Raw genomic sequence first — 15,357 nt, 5'->3', positions numbered from 1 at the left:
TCCAGCCACCTTTGTCCCAAGTAGATAATCCAGCCACCTTTGTTCCCAGTAGATAATCCAGCCACCTTTGTCCCCAGTAGATAATCCAGCCACCTTTGTCCCCAATAGATAATCCAGCCACCTTTCTCCCCAATAGATAATCCAGCCACCTTTGTCCCCAATAGATAATCCAGTCACCTTTGTCCCCAGTAGATAATCCAGCCACTTTTGTTCTCAGTAGATAATCCAGCCACCTTTGTCCCCAGTAGATAATCCAGCCACCTTTATCCCCAGTAGATAATCCAGCCACCTTTATTCCCAGTAGATAATCCAGTCACCTTTATTCCCAGTAGATAATCGAGTCACCTTTATTCCCAGTAAATAATCAAGTCACCTTTGTTCCCAGTAGATAATCAAGCCACCTTTATTCCCAGTAGATAATCCAGCCACCTTTGTCCCCAGTAGATAATCCAGCCACCTTTGTCCCCAGTAGATAATCCAGCTACCTTTGTCCCCAGTAGATAATCCAGCCACCTTTGTCCCCAGTAGATAATCCAGCCACCTTTGTTCCCAGTAGATAATCCAGCCACCTTTGTCCCCAATAGATAATCCAGCCACCTTTGTCCCCAGTAGATAATCAAGCCACCTTTGTCCCCAATAGATAATCCAGCCACCTTTGTTCCCAGTAGATAATCCAGCTACCTTTGTCCCCAGTAGATAATCCAGCCCCCAGTAGATAATCCAGCCACCTTTATTCCCAGTAGATAATCCAGCCACCTTTGTCCCCAGTAGATAATCAAGCTACCTTTATTCCCAGTAGATGATCCAGTCACCTTTATTCCCAGTAGATGATCCAGCCACCTTTGTCCCCAGTAGATAATCCAGCCACCTTTGTCCCCAGTAGATAATCCAGTCACCTTTGTCCCCAGTAGATAATCCAGCCACCTTTGTCCCCAGTAGATAATCCAGTCACCTTTGTCCCCAGTAGATAATCCAGCCACCTTTGTCCCCAGTAGATAATCCAGCCACCTTTGTCCCCAGTAGATAATCCAGCCACCTTTGTCCCCAGTAGATAATCCAGCCACCTTTGTCCCCCAGTAGATAATCCAGCCACCTTTGTTCCCAGTAGATAATCAAGCCACCTTTGTCCCCAGTAGATAATCCAGCCACCTTTGTCCCCAGTAGATAATCCAGCCACCTTTGTTCCCAGTAGATAATCCAGCCACCTTTGTTCCCAGTGGATAATCCAGCCACCTTTGTCCCCAGTAGATAATCCAGCCACCTTTGTTCCCAGTAGATAATCCTCAGTAACGTTCTTCCCTGTTATTCAGTTATCTCTAATTTCAATTTAAATATTGAGAATGTTTTCTTAATTAAGGTGCACATGTCTAATGAATAATTCCTTTTTTTTGTAGATCGGCCATTGATATGGCATCCGATAAAAAGGAGCGTGTTGCTATCAAGAAGATCTCACCGTTCGAGCACCAAACATATTGTCAGCGAACCTTGAGAGAAATAAAGATTCTTACTAGATTTAAGCATGAAAATGTGAGTACTGACATTTTATTGAACCGACAAAAAAAAAATTCAATTGGTACTCTTTCATTTAATAAAAAACAAATATTTTTTTTAAGTGAAATTTTAGAAAAAAAAATATGATTATTGTGAATCTAAGATTGGTACTAAAGATTGCATCAATATATGGCATACGTTCCTTAGGATAGAAATTAGAATGGTGTAGCTCATCAATATGGCATGCGTTCCTTAGGATAGCATGATATAGCTCATCAATATGGCATGCGTTCCTTAAGATAGCATAATGTAGCTCATCAATATGGCATGCGTTCCGTAAGATAGCATGATATAGCTCATCAATATGGCATGCGTTCCTTAAGATAGCATGATATAGTTCATCAATATGGCATGCGTTCCTTATATAGCTCATCAATATGGCATGCGTTCCGTAAGATAGCATGATATAGCTCATCAATATGGCATGCGTTCCTTAGGATAGCATGATATAGCTCATCAATATGGCATGCGTTCCTTAAGATAGCATAATGTAGCTCATCAATATGGCATGTGTTCCTTAAGATAGCATGATATAGTTCATCAATATGGCATGCATTTCTTAAGATAGCATGATATAGCTCATCAATATGGCATGCATTCCTTAGGATAGCATGATATAGTTCATCAATATGGCATGCATTTCTTAAGATAGCATGATATAGCTCATCAATATGGCATGCATTCCTTAAGATAGCATGATACAGTTCATAATATGGCATGCGTTTCTTAAGATAGCATGATGTAGCTCATCAATATGGCATGCGTTCCTTATATAGCTCATCAATATGGCATGCGTTCCTTAGGATAGCATAATATAGCTCATCAATATGGCATGCATTTCTTCAGATAGCATGATATAGCTCATCAATATGGCATGCATTTCTTCAGATAGCATAATGTAGCTCATCAATATGGCATGCATTTCTTAAGATAGCATAATGTAGCTCATCAATATGGAATGCGTTCCGATAGCATGATATAGCTCATCAATATGGCATGCATTTCTTCAGATAGCATGATATAGCTCATCAATATGGCATGCATTTCTTCAGATAGCATAATGTAGCTCATCAATATGGCATGCATTTCTTAAGATAGCATAATGTAGCTCATCAATATGGAATGCGTTCCGATAGCATGATATAGCTCATCAATATGGAATGCGTTCCGATAGCATGATATAGCTCATCAATATGGAATGCATTTCTTAGCTTCATGATGACTGTCTTAAAACAAACATTAGAAAAGACATGGGATGGTGTAAACATTGTCAGAGATGCATTACACTTTGAATTTGTTTATAAATTTAATCCAAGATCCACATGATAATGTGATTATATCCTTGTATAAGAGTATAGCGGTGTAAGTTCAGAACTCTTACCGATATAGACAACAGCTTGTGTATACCATGTTTCTTCTGTAGATTTTTTTTATTGGTTCAACATGAAACATTTGTCTAATATGCAAAAAGCATAGATCTTGCTGTGCGAACCAAAATTTGTCAGTTGCTGTTGATGGTGCTGACAGCGGGCGGGTATTATACAGACCACATGATGTGTCCGCTATCATTTAGATCAGCTCAGAGCCTGGCATCATTGTCTTGTGTAATTTTAAACAGATATTGTAGGTAGGTTGGTTAAGATTTTCTCTTTTTCTCGATTTCTGGTTTTCGATACAGACTATTGTCCAATGTTTATCTCTATACTCTCTGACCTTGAATCCAGACTTTAGAACTTGGTTTTCATTACCTTATATTTTATCCTTTTCATGTATAATCTTTTTAGATCTGAAGGGTCAGGATGACCTATAGTCATCATGCATCGGCCATTGACTAAGTGGGAGTGAGTTTTAACTTGCCTGAAATGATCGTCCTGACCAAGTGTTGCTATTGTTTGGGTTGATCCAAATCATGGTTTTCCAGAACAACACCTATTTCAAACCTTTTCTCAAGCTCCATCTGTGGGATTCAGTTCTAACCTACCTGAAATAATATTAAGATGGTTCTGATCAAGTGTTGTTATTTTGCGTGTCTGTTTGACGCCCAAGTCTTCTTTTCCAGTGCCGCATGCGCAAGTGCCATTTAACTGGAAATTTGTTTGGGATGTTAAGGAAGGGGAGCCTCATAAAAACTTTTAAATGGCAGCCATGGTAGCCATTTTGAAACATGATTGCACAGTGATGGTTTTCCTGAACGGTACCTATTTTAAACTTCCATAGGTGGGATTCAGCTCTAACTTACCTTGAATGATTCGGAGATAGTCCTCACCAAGTTTTGTTATTTTCTGGTCGGTACAAAATCCAAGATGGCCGCCGTGGCAGCCACCACTTAATACTTGCTACTGAATATGTATACTACAATAGTACAAGATGACCGTTAAGTCCCTTTAGCCTCTTGTTAACGCACCTGGTCCAAGGTGAGCTTATGCCATACCGTAATGTCTGGTATCTGTCAGTCTGTCTGTCAACAATTACCTTGTGAACACGATAACTTAGTAAAATATCAACCAAGTTTGATGAAACTTTGTATGCAGTCATATATTGCTCATATTGCTTTTTTCTTCTGTATTTATACATAATTTGTTAATATCACACCATTTTGACACTAACTTAGCATCATCTTTGAGGTTTTCAGTTTTTGTTGTCTGTGCTGCAGTATTGTCTGCATAAATATACATATAACTTTGATAAGTAATGAGTGGAAGAACATATGCATACAGAATGAACAACAATGGTCCCTAGTCCCAACAATGGACCCTGCATGTTGAACCCAAACTGAAAGGGGCAGACAATCACTCAGACTGTTATTAAAACTTAAAATTTGAAACCTCCAGCTCAAATAAGAATGAAAAAACTTCAGTTTTGGATGAACATCCATACAATTCAAGTTTGGAAAGTAAAATGTGATGATTCATAAGATCGAATGCCTTACGTAAATCTAAAAATAGAACACCTGTCAAAATACCTTTGACTATGGCGTCATACCCAGTATTTGTAATATTAGTCAGCACAGTCTGAGTATTTGGATCTGAAATGAGATTGCTTATCTGTTATCAAACTGTTAACAGTCAAAAATTTATAAAAATGAATGTGTTTCTCCAGACACTTACAGGCAGTGTTGAAATTGGTCTGTTATTACACAAACATTCTTTTTTAACCCTTAACACTTCCAAACTTAAGGCAACAGTTTGTGTCAATATAAACATTCATTAGTTTACAGACAATTGGGGAAATAGACTTTGCACAGTGTTTCAAAAATGTTCACACTTATATTACCTAGCCCTGTGACTTGGTTAACATTGAAGTTCAATCAAGATATCAACTTTAGGAATGTCGAAAACGTTGCCCTCCAATTTTTCTTGTATGAATATGTTTTGCACCAATCTGGAAAGTCATAATCACATGTTTCTGTTAATATTAGTGAAATTAGTGAAATATTATTAGTTTGCTAAATTAGTGAAATATTATTAGTTTGCTAAATTAGTGAAATATTATTAGTTTGCTAAATTAGTGAAATATTATTAGTTTGCTAAATTAGTGAAATATTATTATTTTGCTAAATTAGTGAAATATTATTAGTTCGCTAAATTAGTGAAATATTATTAGTTTGCTAAATAAGTGAAATATTATTAGTTTGCTAAATAAGTGAAATATTATTAGTTTGCTAAATTAGTTAAATATTATTAGTTTGCTAAAATAGTTAAATATTATTAGTTTGCTAAATTAGTGAAATATTATTAGTTTGCTAAATTAGTGAATTTCATTGAATTTACTGGTCCCAGTTAGGTGTGTTTTTACTGTATTAACATTTCGCAGTTAATACTGAAATTTTCTTACTCTTACGCTACATCTTAATAAATAAATAATTAATTGAAGTTTAGACAAATAAAATTTAAGGCATCTGGGTTTCAATTTCATTTTGATAGAATCAAGAATTGGACAAAATATTGATTCCATTTAAATTTTCTAATACAAATATTTCAACATATTGAATTTCCAATTCCTCTAAAAAGTCCTGTACAAGACATGCATATCACCAAACAGGCTAATAATGGCTTCTTAAGACACACAGACTGGTTGTGACTGATGTATGAAGAAACAGGTGACAATAACCTTCGATTTTAGTCTGGAATCATGCAGCAATAGCAATACTGTCAACAGCATGCTAAAGCAGTGTGATATCTGCATTTCTGTAACAGTGAGGACAACTACAACTACATTTTATGAGCTGTACAGTCATGTGTCCATGTGACAGAACTGACAATTAGGTCTATGTAGAACTGACAACAAGATCTATGTAGACCTGACAACTAGGTTTATGTAGCAGAACTGACAACTAGGTCTATGTAGCAGAACTGACAACTAGGTTATGTTGCAGAACTGACAACTAGCTATAGGTCTATGTATATAGCAGAACTGACAACTAGGTTTATGTAGAACTGACAACAAGGTCTATGTAGAACTGACAACTATGTCTATGTAGAAAAGATCTGTGACAACTAGATCTATGTAGAATTGACAACTAGGTCTATGTAGCAGAACTGACAACTAGGTCTATATAGAAATGATCGATGACAGCTAGCTATAGGTCTTTGTAGCAGAACCAATAACTATTTTCAAGGAGAATTGACAACTGTATTTATGTAACCATAATGAATAACTATATGTAGCAGTATCTACAACAGTTAACATACTTACAACTGTATTTATGATGCAGGTGCCAAAGCACCATGTACATAACTTTACTCTCAAAAGTATCTATTTTGGAGTGGCTATAGGATGAAGATAACATGTGAGTATATCTAGGAGCACTAGCACACATAGACCAGACATGCACATTATACATTATGATAGTTACACAATTTGATATACTCGGGGGAGTGAGAAACAATAGATTTATAAGCCCTCTCTTGAGACTTCCCTTTTCGTGCACTAATCTACCATGTGCCTTCCAATTAATTTAAGAAGCACTCAAGTTGATAAAATTGTCACAAACAACCCATCACTTGTTTTATATGGATAGGCTATGACATGGTAATGCGATTGGGGCGTGACGATTTGCCGGTTACTAGCGAGGTGTTGTGTATGATTTGACATGTTTACTGGCCATGTTAGGTAGCCAGGCTGTGGTTTTTGCCTTAGTGCAGTATGTGTGGATGTAGGATGATCGTCCTGTGAACCGATCAATGACAATGCCAGGAATGAATCAATAACACATTGTTCTTATATCCAACAGATTTTCTGATATTGACAAAAAATTAAGACTCCACAGGAAGCCTTTTGTGAGCACTCAGAAATAAAGGAATAATATCCCGGAGATAGTGTGCTTGTAATCAGCATTAACAATATTTTGATATAATTTGTTTATTTGGGTCTGTGAGATCTGACTTTTGAATTTAACATTTTCAACTGTATCCCCATTTTGTAACCACAAACTAAGATCGAGTTTTATTCTTGGCCCTTGTGAAACTGATCAATGTTAGAAAACAGATTCAGAACCAATCACATCTTGATACTGATCAAAATGGTGATGTACGGAATGGATCCTTCTTTATTATACCAACAAAAAACTTCCCAATACCAAATGGAAATGGTAAAAGAAATGATGTATGGCATATGTTTGCAATCAGTATTCAAACTTGCATAATATTAACACTGCTTCAAAGATACAACACACCATCAGATCAATGTTGTCCCTGGATCTATACAGGTCAGAATGGATCAAGATAAAGAATTAAACGATTGAACAAACAACTATTAAACAGCAATGTACAGAGAAAACATTTAGAAACTAATACTCTAAGGGCTGTACAAAGAGGAAGGTTAGAAACAAAGTTCAATCTAAGGGCTGTACAAAGTGGAAGGTTAGAAACAAAGTTCAATCAAAGGGCTGTACAAAGTGGAAGGTTAGAAACAAAGTTCAATCTAAGGGCTGTACAAAGTGGAAGGTTAGAAACAAAGTTCAATCTATGGGCTGTACAAAGTGGAAGGTTAGAAACAAAGTTCAATCTATGGGCTGTACAAAGTGGAAGGTTAGAAACAAAGTTCAATCAAAGGGCTGTACAAAGTGGAAGGTTAGAAACAAAGTTCAATCTAAGGGCTGTACAAAGTGGAAGGTTAGAAACAAAGTTCAATCTAAGGGCTGTACAATGTGGAAGGTTAGAAACAAAGTTCAATCAAAGGGCTGTACAAAGTGGAAGGTTAGAAACAAAGTTCAATCTAAGGGCTGTACAAAGTGGAAGGTTAGAAACAAAGTTCAATCTAAGGGCTGTACAAAGTGGAAGTTGAGAAACAAAGTTCAATCTACGGGCTGTACAAAGTGGAAGGTTAGAAACAAAGTTCAATCTAAGGGCTGTACAAAGTGGAAGTTGAGAAACAAAGTTCAATCTATGGGCTGTACAAAGTGAAAGGTTAGAAACAAAGTTCAATCTAAGGGCTGTACAAAGTGGAAGGTTAGAAACAAAGTTCAATCTAAGGGCAGTACAAAGTGGAAGTTGAGAAACAAAGTTCAATCTACGGGCTGTACAAAGTGGAAGGTTAGAAACAAAGTTCAATCTAAGGGCTGTACAAAGTGGAAGTTGAGAAACAAAGTTCAATCTAAGGGCTGTACAAAGTGGAAGGTTAGAAACAAAGTTCAATCTAAGGGCTGTACAAAGTGGAAGGTTAGAAACAAAGTTCAATCTAAGGGCTGTACAAAGTGGAAATTGAGAAACAAAGTTCAATCTATGGGCTGTACAAAGTGGAAGGTTAGAAACAAAGTTCAATCTAAGGGCTGTACAATGTGGAAGTCAAGAAACAAAGTTCAATCTAAGGGCTGTACAAAGTGGAAGGTTAGAAACAAAGTTCAATCTAAGGGCTGTACAAAGTGGAAGGTTAGAAACAAAGTTCAATCTATGGGCTGTACAAAGTGGAAGGTTAGAAACAAAGTTCAATCTATGGGCTGTACAAAGTGGAAGGTTAGAAACAAAGTTCAATCTATGGAAAGTTCAATCTAAGGGCTGTACAAAGTGAAAGGTTAGAAACAAAGTTCAATCTAAGGGCTGTACAAAGTGGAAGTTGAGAAACAAAGTTCAATCTAAGGGCTGTACAAAGAGGAAGTTGAGAAACAAAGTTCAATCTATGGGCTGTACAAAGAGGAAGTTGAGAAACAAAGTTCAATCTATGGGCTGTACAAAGTGGAAGGTTGGAAACAAAGTTCAATCTATGGGCTGTACAAAGTGAAAGTTGAGAAACAAAGTTCAATCTAAGGGCTGTACAAAGTGGAAGTTGAGAAACAAAGTTCAATCTAAGGGCTGTACAAAGTGGAAGTTGAGAAACAAAGTTCAATCTATGGGCTGTACAAAGTGGAAGTTGAGAAACAAAGTTCAATCTATGGGCTGTACAAAGTGGAAGGTTAGAAACAAAGTTCAATCTAAGGGCTGTACAATGTGGAAGGTTAGAAACAAAGTTCAATCTAAGGGCTGTACAAAGTGGAAGTTGAGAAACAAAGTTCAATCTAAGGGCTGTACAAAGTGAAAGTTGGGAAACAAAGTTCAATCTAAGGGCTGTACAAAGTGGAAGGTTAGAAACAAAGTTCAATCTATGGGTTGTACAAAGTGGAAGTCAAGAAACAAAGTTCAATCTAAGGGCTGTACAAAGTGGAAGTTGAGAAACAAAGTTCAATCTATGGGCTGTACAAAGTGGAAGTTGAGAAACAAAGTTCAATCTAAGGGCTGTACAAAGTGAAAGTTGGGAAACAAAGTTCAATCTAAGGGCTGTACAAAGTGGAAGGTTAGAAACAAAGTTCAATCTAAGGGCTGTACAAAGTTGAAGGTTAGAAACAAAGTTCAATCTAAGGGCTGTACAAAGTGAAAGTTGGGAAACAAAGTTCAATCTAAGGGCTGTACAAAGTGGAAGGTTAGAAACAAAGTTCAATCTAAGGGCTGTACAAAGTGGAAGGTTAGAAACAAAGTTCAATCTATGGGTTGTACAAAGTGGAAGGTTAGAAACAAAGTTCAATCTATGGGCTGTACAAAGTGGAAGGTTAGAAACAAAGTTCAATCTAAGGGCTGTACAAAGTGGAAGTTGGGGAAACAAAGTTCAATCTACGGGCTGTACAAAGTGGAAGGTTAGAAACAAAGTTCAATCTAAGGGCTGTACAATGTGGAAGTTGAGAATCAAAGTTCAATCTAAGGGCTGTACAAAGTGGAAGTTGAGAAACAAAGTTCAATCTATGGGCTGTACAAAGTGGAAGTTGAGAAACAAAGTTCAATCTATGGGCTGTACAAAGTGAAAGGTTAGAAACAAAGTTCAATCTAAGGGCTGTACAAAGTGGAAGGTTAGAAACAAAGTTCAATCTATGGGCTGTACAAAGTGGAAGTTGAGAAACAAAGTTCAATCTAAGGGCTGTACAAAGTGGAAGTTGAGAAACAAAGTTCAATATATGGGCTGTACAAAGTGGAAGGTTAGAAACAAAGTTCAATCTACGGGCTGTACAAAGTGGAAGGTTAGAAACAAAGTTCAATCTAAGGGCTGTACAATGTGGAAGGTTAGAAACAAAGTTCAATCTAAGGGCTGTACAAAGTGAAAGTTGAGAAACAAAGTTCAATCTATGGGCTGTACAAAGTGAAAGTTGAGAAACAAAGTTCAATCTAAGGGCTGTACAAAGTGGAAGGTTAGAAACAAAGTTCAATCTATGGGCTGTACAAAGTGGAAGTTGAGAAACAAAGTTCAATCTAAGGGCTGTACAATGTGGAAGTTGAGAAACAAAGTTCAATCTAAGGGCTGTACAATGTGGAAGGTTAGAAACAAAGTTCAATAGAAACAGATAAATCTAAGAGCTGAACTAAATGGAAGGTTAGAAACTAAGTTTAAATCAGTCTGATAGCTGGAAAGGAAGGAAGAATATAGAAATAAGTGTCATGTTCTACAGGCCATAAAACAGAACATATTCTGGAGACTATATATATACATTATAGGGCTGATAACCGAGTAAAATGTGACAAGGTTGTGTAATGGATATAGAAAGTGTATTGATACAATTTTGTAAGTTGTCATTTAAATCATTGTTCCATGAACGTCGATGCATTTGTTTGGAGTGCATTAATGCAAAGATCTTGTTCCAGCAATACTATCTTTGGGAAGCAAGTTATTAAGAGGAAAGAAAAAGTTTGGACGAAAGAATGCTTTTTGATTAGGAGAAATTGCCCTTCTAGAGCATGCAGAATGCAGAAATCATGTGGAGCAAGATAACGCATGTTCCGCACGACGAGCGAGTTATTGGAATTGGAAAAAAAAACAGTCTGCAGGAGATCGTAAATCTGAGATATTGTAATGTACATGTATTCTGTACAAGGTCTGCAATGAAATTGAAATATGTAAAGACAAGTCGCTCAACCCAAGGGACTTAGCAGTCAGTCGCCATGGTAACCTCTACACCAGGGACAATCTTGACAACATTTCGGTGTGCCCTCCAATACTTTTTCATATCTGTGTCCACAAATGTTTTATTTTCTTTTTTTTTTAGTTTGTGAGTCTCTTCAAGCCTGCTAATGGTAGTGAATATAAGTAAAGATTTATCTGTTTTCCAATGAAACATATTCACTTATATGTAGACATTTTAATGTATTTATCAGTCAGATACAGACATATTCAGCAACCTTTATTGATAGAGGGTATATTCTATTTGGAACACACTTGTTTCCTACATGACATCTAAGGTTTATACTCTGGCTTGACTAATTGACCTATAACATGATATACACATGTTATGATGATATATGTTGAGTTTATTTTGTTGACTGAGAAATGTGTATTCTGCTAATCATTATATAGGCAACAAATTCTACTTATGACATTGATACTGCACCACAGAAAAACAAAATGGTGATTTGATGCAAAGTTTTTGAAAGCCATGCTGACTTTTCTAAATAAATGACTCTTTTTTTTCTATTTTTAGGTCATCTGACCCAAAGAGTCAGGATGTCCTATATTCATGGTGTTTTGTCTGTCATGCGCCATGACCATGTCTTAACTTTTCACATTTCAAATTTCTTCTCAAGTTCTACCAGTGGAATTTAGCTCAAACACAAAGAAGTGATCCTGAGATGGTCCTGATAAAATTTTGTTATTTTTGGGTCATACAAAATCGAAGATGGCTGCCATGGCATGGCAATCTTAAAAAACACATTTTAGGCTTTTCCAGTTCCTCTTGGTGTCTCTGAGCTGAAAATTGGTGAGGATGTTAAGGAAGAGGAGCCAACAAAGTGTTGTTATTTTTCAGCCTCATAAAAACTTTGACATGACAGCCACGGAAACCATTTTGTAAAATGATCACGCAATCATGGTTTCCCTGAACGATACCTATTTCAAACTTCATATCAAGTTCCACCAGTGGGATTCAAATATGAGTGTGTATACTACAGTAGTACAAGGGTCTTTAGAGTCAGATGACGTTAGGGCCCATGAGCCTCTTGTTCAGTCAGATGACGTTAGGGCCCATGAGCCTCTTGTTAAAAAAAAGTAGTAAAGATTTTGCTTAATTCACAAGATTATTGGAATATGATCAGTGCCAATCCATTATTGTTGGGGCCAGTGCTTTCTGATCCCTAATCCTGCGGGATATTTCCATATCTCACACGAAGTTGTAAAGACGGGGTTAAGAGCCAGTGCTATGGATACCTAATCCTCTGGGATATTTTTATATTCCACCCGAAAGTGTTAAGTCTTTGATTGGAACCAGTACTTTCTGATCCCTATAACCGTCTTGGATATTTCCATATCCCAACTGAAAGTGTTAAGTCTTTGATTGGAACCAGTACTTTCTGATCCCTATATAACCGTCTTGGATATTTCCATATCCCAACTGAAGGTTTAAAGTCTAGGGTTGGAGCCAGTGCTTTCTGTGTATGATCCTGAGCCTTTCGGATATTTCCATATCCCACCTGAACGTGTAAAGCCTGGGATTGGAACCAGTCCTTTCCCATCCCTAAGCCTCTGTGATATTTCCACATACCTTTAACATTGCCTGGTTACTGATGGCTGTGTGTGGTGATGGCCTTGTTTGTGGAGGTCAATATTGATTAGAGATTTGACAGAAGGCCTAGAACAATATAACTCAGTATACCATTCCCTCTTTTCTATCACAGTGAGTTGATCTTTTTCTGTCTGTAATGATGGCTTAATTATCAACTACTCCTAATATCCTATAGCCATCACCTTGACAACAACTTTTTACTTTGGTGTTACTCTCTGCCATCTTTGATCTGGTGGTGTATTCACACCTTGGGTCAGGGTTTGTTGTGTTGGTTGAGCTTGTTGCCTGGTAATATATGGTACATGTTCATGTGACATTTTCCTTTGTTCAGAAGTACTGATTACTTTAATGGTGATAATTATATAAGTAATTGTATGTTTGACAGGAGGTTTGTTCATGACAATTAAATGCAGTTAATTATTTGTGTAAAATGACAAAGAAAACATTATGTTTGCTGTTCTATAGAAATATGAGAATTTTGAGAGATTATATTTGTAAGGTCATTGCCTTTAAGACTATCATTCTGTAGAGACCAGCTAACAACAGATTACCCATACCAATGATTATTGGAGTTCATATTTCCGGACAGATTGACAGACCAATTCAATTACTTTCTGAAGTGCTCTAGAAGCCAATATTTGGTCTGTTTCTTAACGGGAAATAGTGATGCCCAGCATCCTTCAAGATGTTTATAAAGATGAAATTTCCTAATTCGTAGACAAGCTCACTATTTTCGAAAATCGATAAATCTCTGTACCTGACCTGAACAACGAGCAGTTATTATAGAGCCCTGTTGACCTAAGGAAGCATCTGTCATTAGAAAACATGTCATCAGAGTCCACCTGTTGTCAGAGTCCACCTGTCATAATCCACCTGTTGTCAGAGTCCACCTGTCATCAGAGTCCACCTGTCATAATCCACCTGTCATCAGTCTACCTGTCATAATCCACCTGTCATCAGTCCACCTGTCATAATCCACCTGTCATCAGTCTACCTGTCATAATCCACCTGTCATCAGTCTACCTGTCTTAATCCACCTGTCATCAGTCTACCTGTTATAATCCACCTGTCATCAGTCCACCTGTCATAATCCACCTGTCATCAGTCTACCTGTCATAATCCACCTGTCATCAGTCCACCTGTCATCAGAGTCCACCTGTCATCAGAGTCCACCTGTCGTCAGAGTCCACCTGTCATAATCCACCTGTTGTCAGAGTCCACCTGTCATCAGAGTCCACCTGTCATAATCCACCTGTCATCAGTCTACCTGTCATAATCCACCTGTCATCAGTCCACCTGTCATAATCCACCTGTCATCAGTCCACCTGTCATAATCCACCTGTCATCAGTCTACCTGTCTTAATCCACCTGTCATCAGTCTACCTGTTATAATCCACCTGTCATCAGTCCACCTGTCATAATCCACCTGTCATCAGTCTACCTGTCATAATCCACCTGTCATCAGTCCACCTGTCATCAGAGTCCACCTGTCATCAGAGTCCACCTGTCATCAGAGTCCACCTGTCGTCAGAGTCCACCTGTCATAATCCACCTGTCATCAGAGTCCACCTGTCATCAGAGTCCACCTGTCATAATCAACCTATCATCAGAGTCCACCTGTCGTCAGAGTCCACCTGTCATAATCCACCTGTTAGAGTCCACTTGTCATAATTATATAATCCACCTGTCATCAGAGTCTACCTGTCGTTATCCACCTGTCATCAGTCTACCTGTCATAATCCACCTATCATCAGAGTCCACCTGTCATAATCCACCTGTCATCAGAGTCTACCTGTCATCAGAGACCACCTGACATCAGAGTCCACCTGTCATCAGAGTCCACCTGTCATAATCCACCTGTCATCAGAGTCCACCTGACATCAGAGTCCACCTGTCATCAGTCTACCTGTCATAATCCACCTGTCATCAGAATCCACCTGTCATAATCCACCTGTCATCAGAGTCCACCTGACATCAGAGTCCACCTGTCATAATCCACCTGTCATCAGAGTCTACCTGTCATAATCCACCTGTCATCAGAGTCCACCTGACATCAGAGTCCACCTGTCATCAGAGTCCACCTGTCATGAGAGATCACTTCATGTGTGAGATTGCCTCTCATGTGAGTCATTTGTGTGAGATTGCCTCTCATGTGAGATCACTTGTGAGAGACCATCAGTGGAAAGGCTACTTAAAAGGAGAGAACACCTGTCATTGAAGTTTACTGTTCCTCCTGTATACAAATTTATATTTCAATGTATGAGATTCCAGATTTTGTAAATGTTTCAGGACGCATTGTTCCTGCGTAATGCATTGTTACTGTGTATTTGAGCTTCTTATAAAGGACAACCAGTGTTGATAGAAATTCCTTGCACTAAGATAATATCAAATCTACATGTTCTCACTTGAAAGTCACTTTAAGTCTGAAAAGTGGATCTTTGACATTTCAAGGGTGTTTCCTTTCTTATTCTTCCTAAATGGAATAAAATCTCCAAAAGTTAATTAGTGATCTGACAAACCTAAGATGTGAGGACTCGTCTGGGGCCATACTTGGGGAAATCAATAACTTTGATCATGTAGGCATCAAGGTCTTGATAAGCATCATATCAGTTTCTGTTCCAACTTTGACTTCAAAGTTTTAAGCTGATATCAAATCGAGATAGATATATCACTTAAGGTTTTTTTCTGTATTTGTTGTGTGAATTGTATTGAAGTCTCGAGCAAATATAGAACATGAAGGATTGAAGTTAAAGGGGACATCGAGTGGCTATATCTTATACAGTAAAGGGGGTGTA

The 15,357-nt window shown here is 37.8% G+C and overlaps 1 protein-coding gene across 1 annotated transcript in view; it reads left to right on the top strand.

The window, feature by feature from the left end:
- LOC117333566 (mitogen-activated protein kinase 1-like) overlaps nt 1-15,357 on the top strand; it is a 68,494-nt gene that overhangs the window by 23,109 nt on the left and 30,028 nt on the right. Inside the window, exon 2 of the mRNA XM_033892913.1 lies at nt 1,395-1,527. Within this exon, the coding sequence (XP_033748804.1) occupies nt 1,395-1,527 (133 nt within the window). The remainder of the gene's footprint in view (nt 1-1,394; nt 1,528-15,357) is intronic.

This window comes from Pecten maximus, chromosome 8 (genome assembly GCF_902652985.1).
Source record: "Pecten maximus chromosome 8, xPecMax1.1, whole genome shotgun sequence".
NCBI classification, from domain to species: domain Eukaryota; kingdom Metazoa; phylum Mollusca; class Bivalvia; order Pectinida; family Pectinidae; genus Pecten; species Pecten maximus.
The sequence above is the reverse complement of the archived record's forward strand: the minus strand, read 5'-3'. Positions and strand labels throughout refer to the sequence as shown.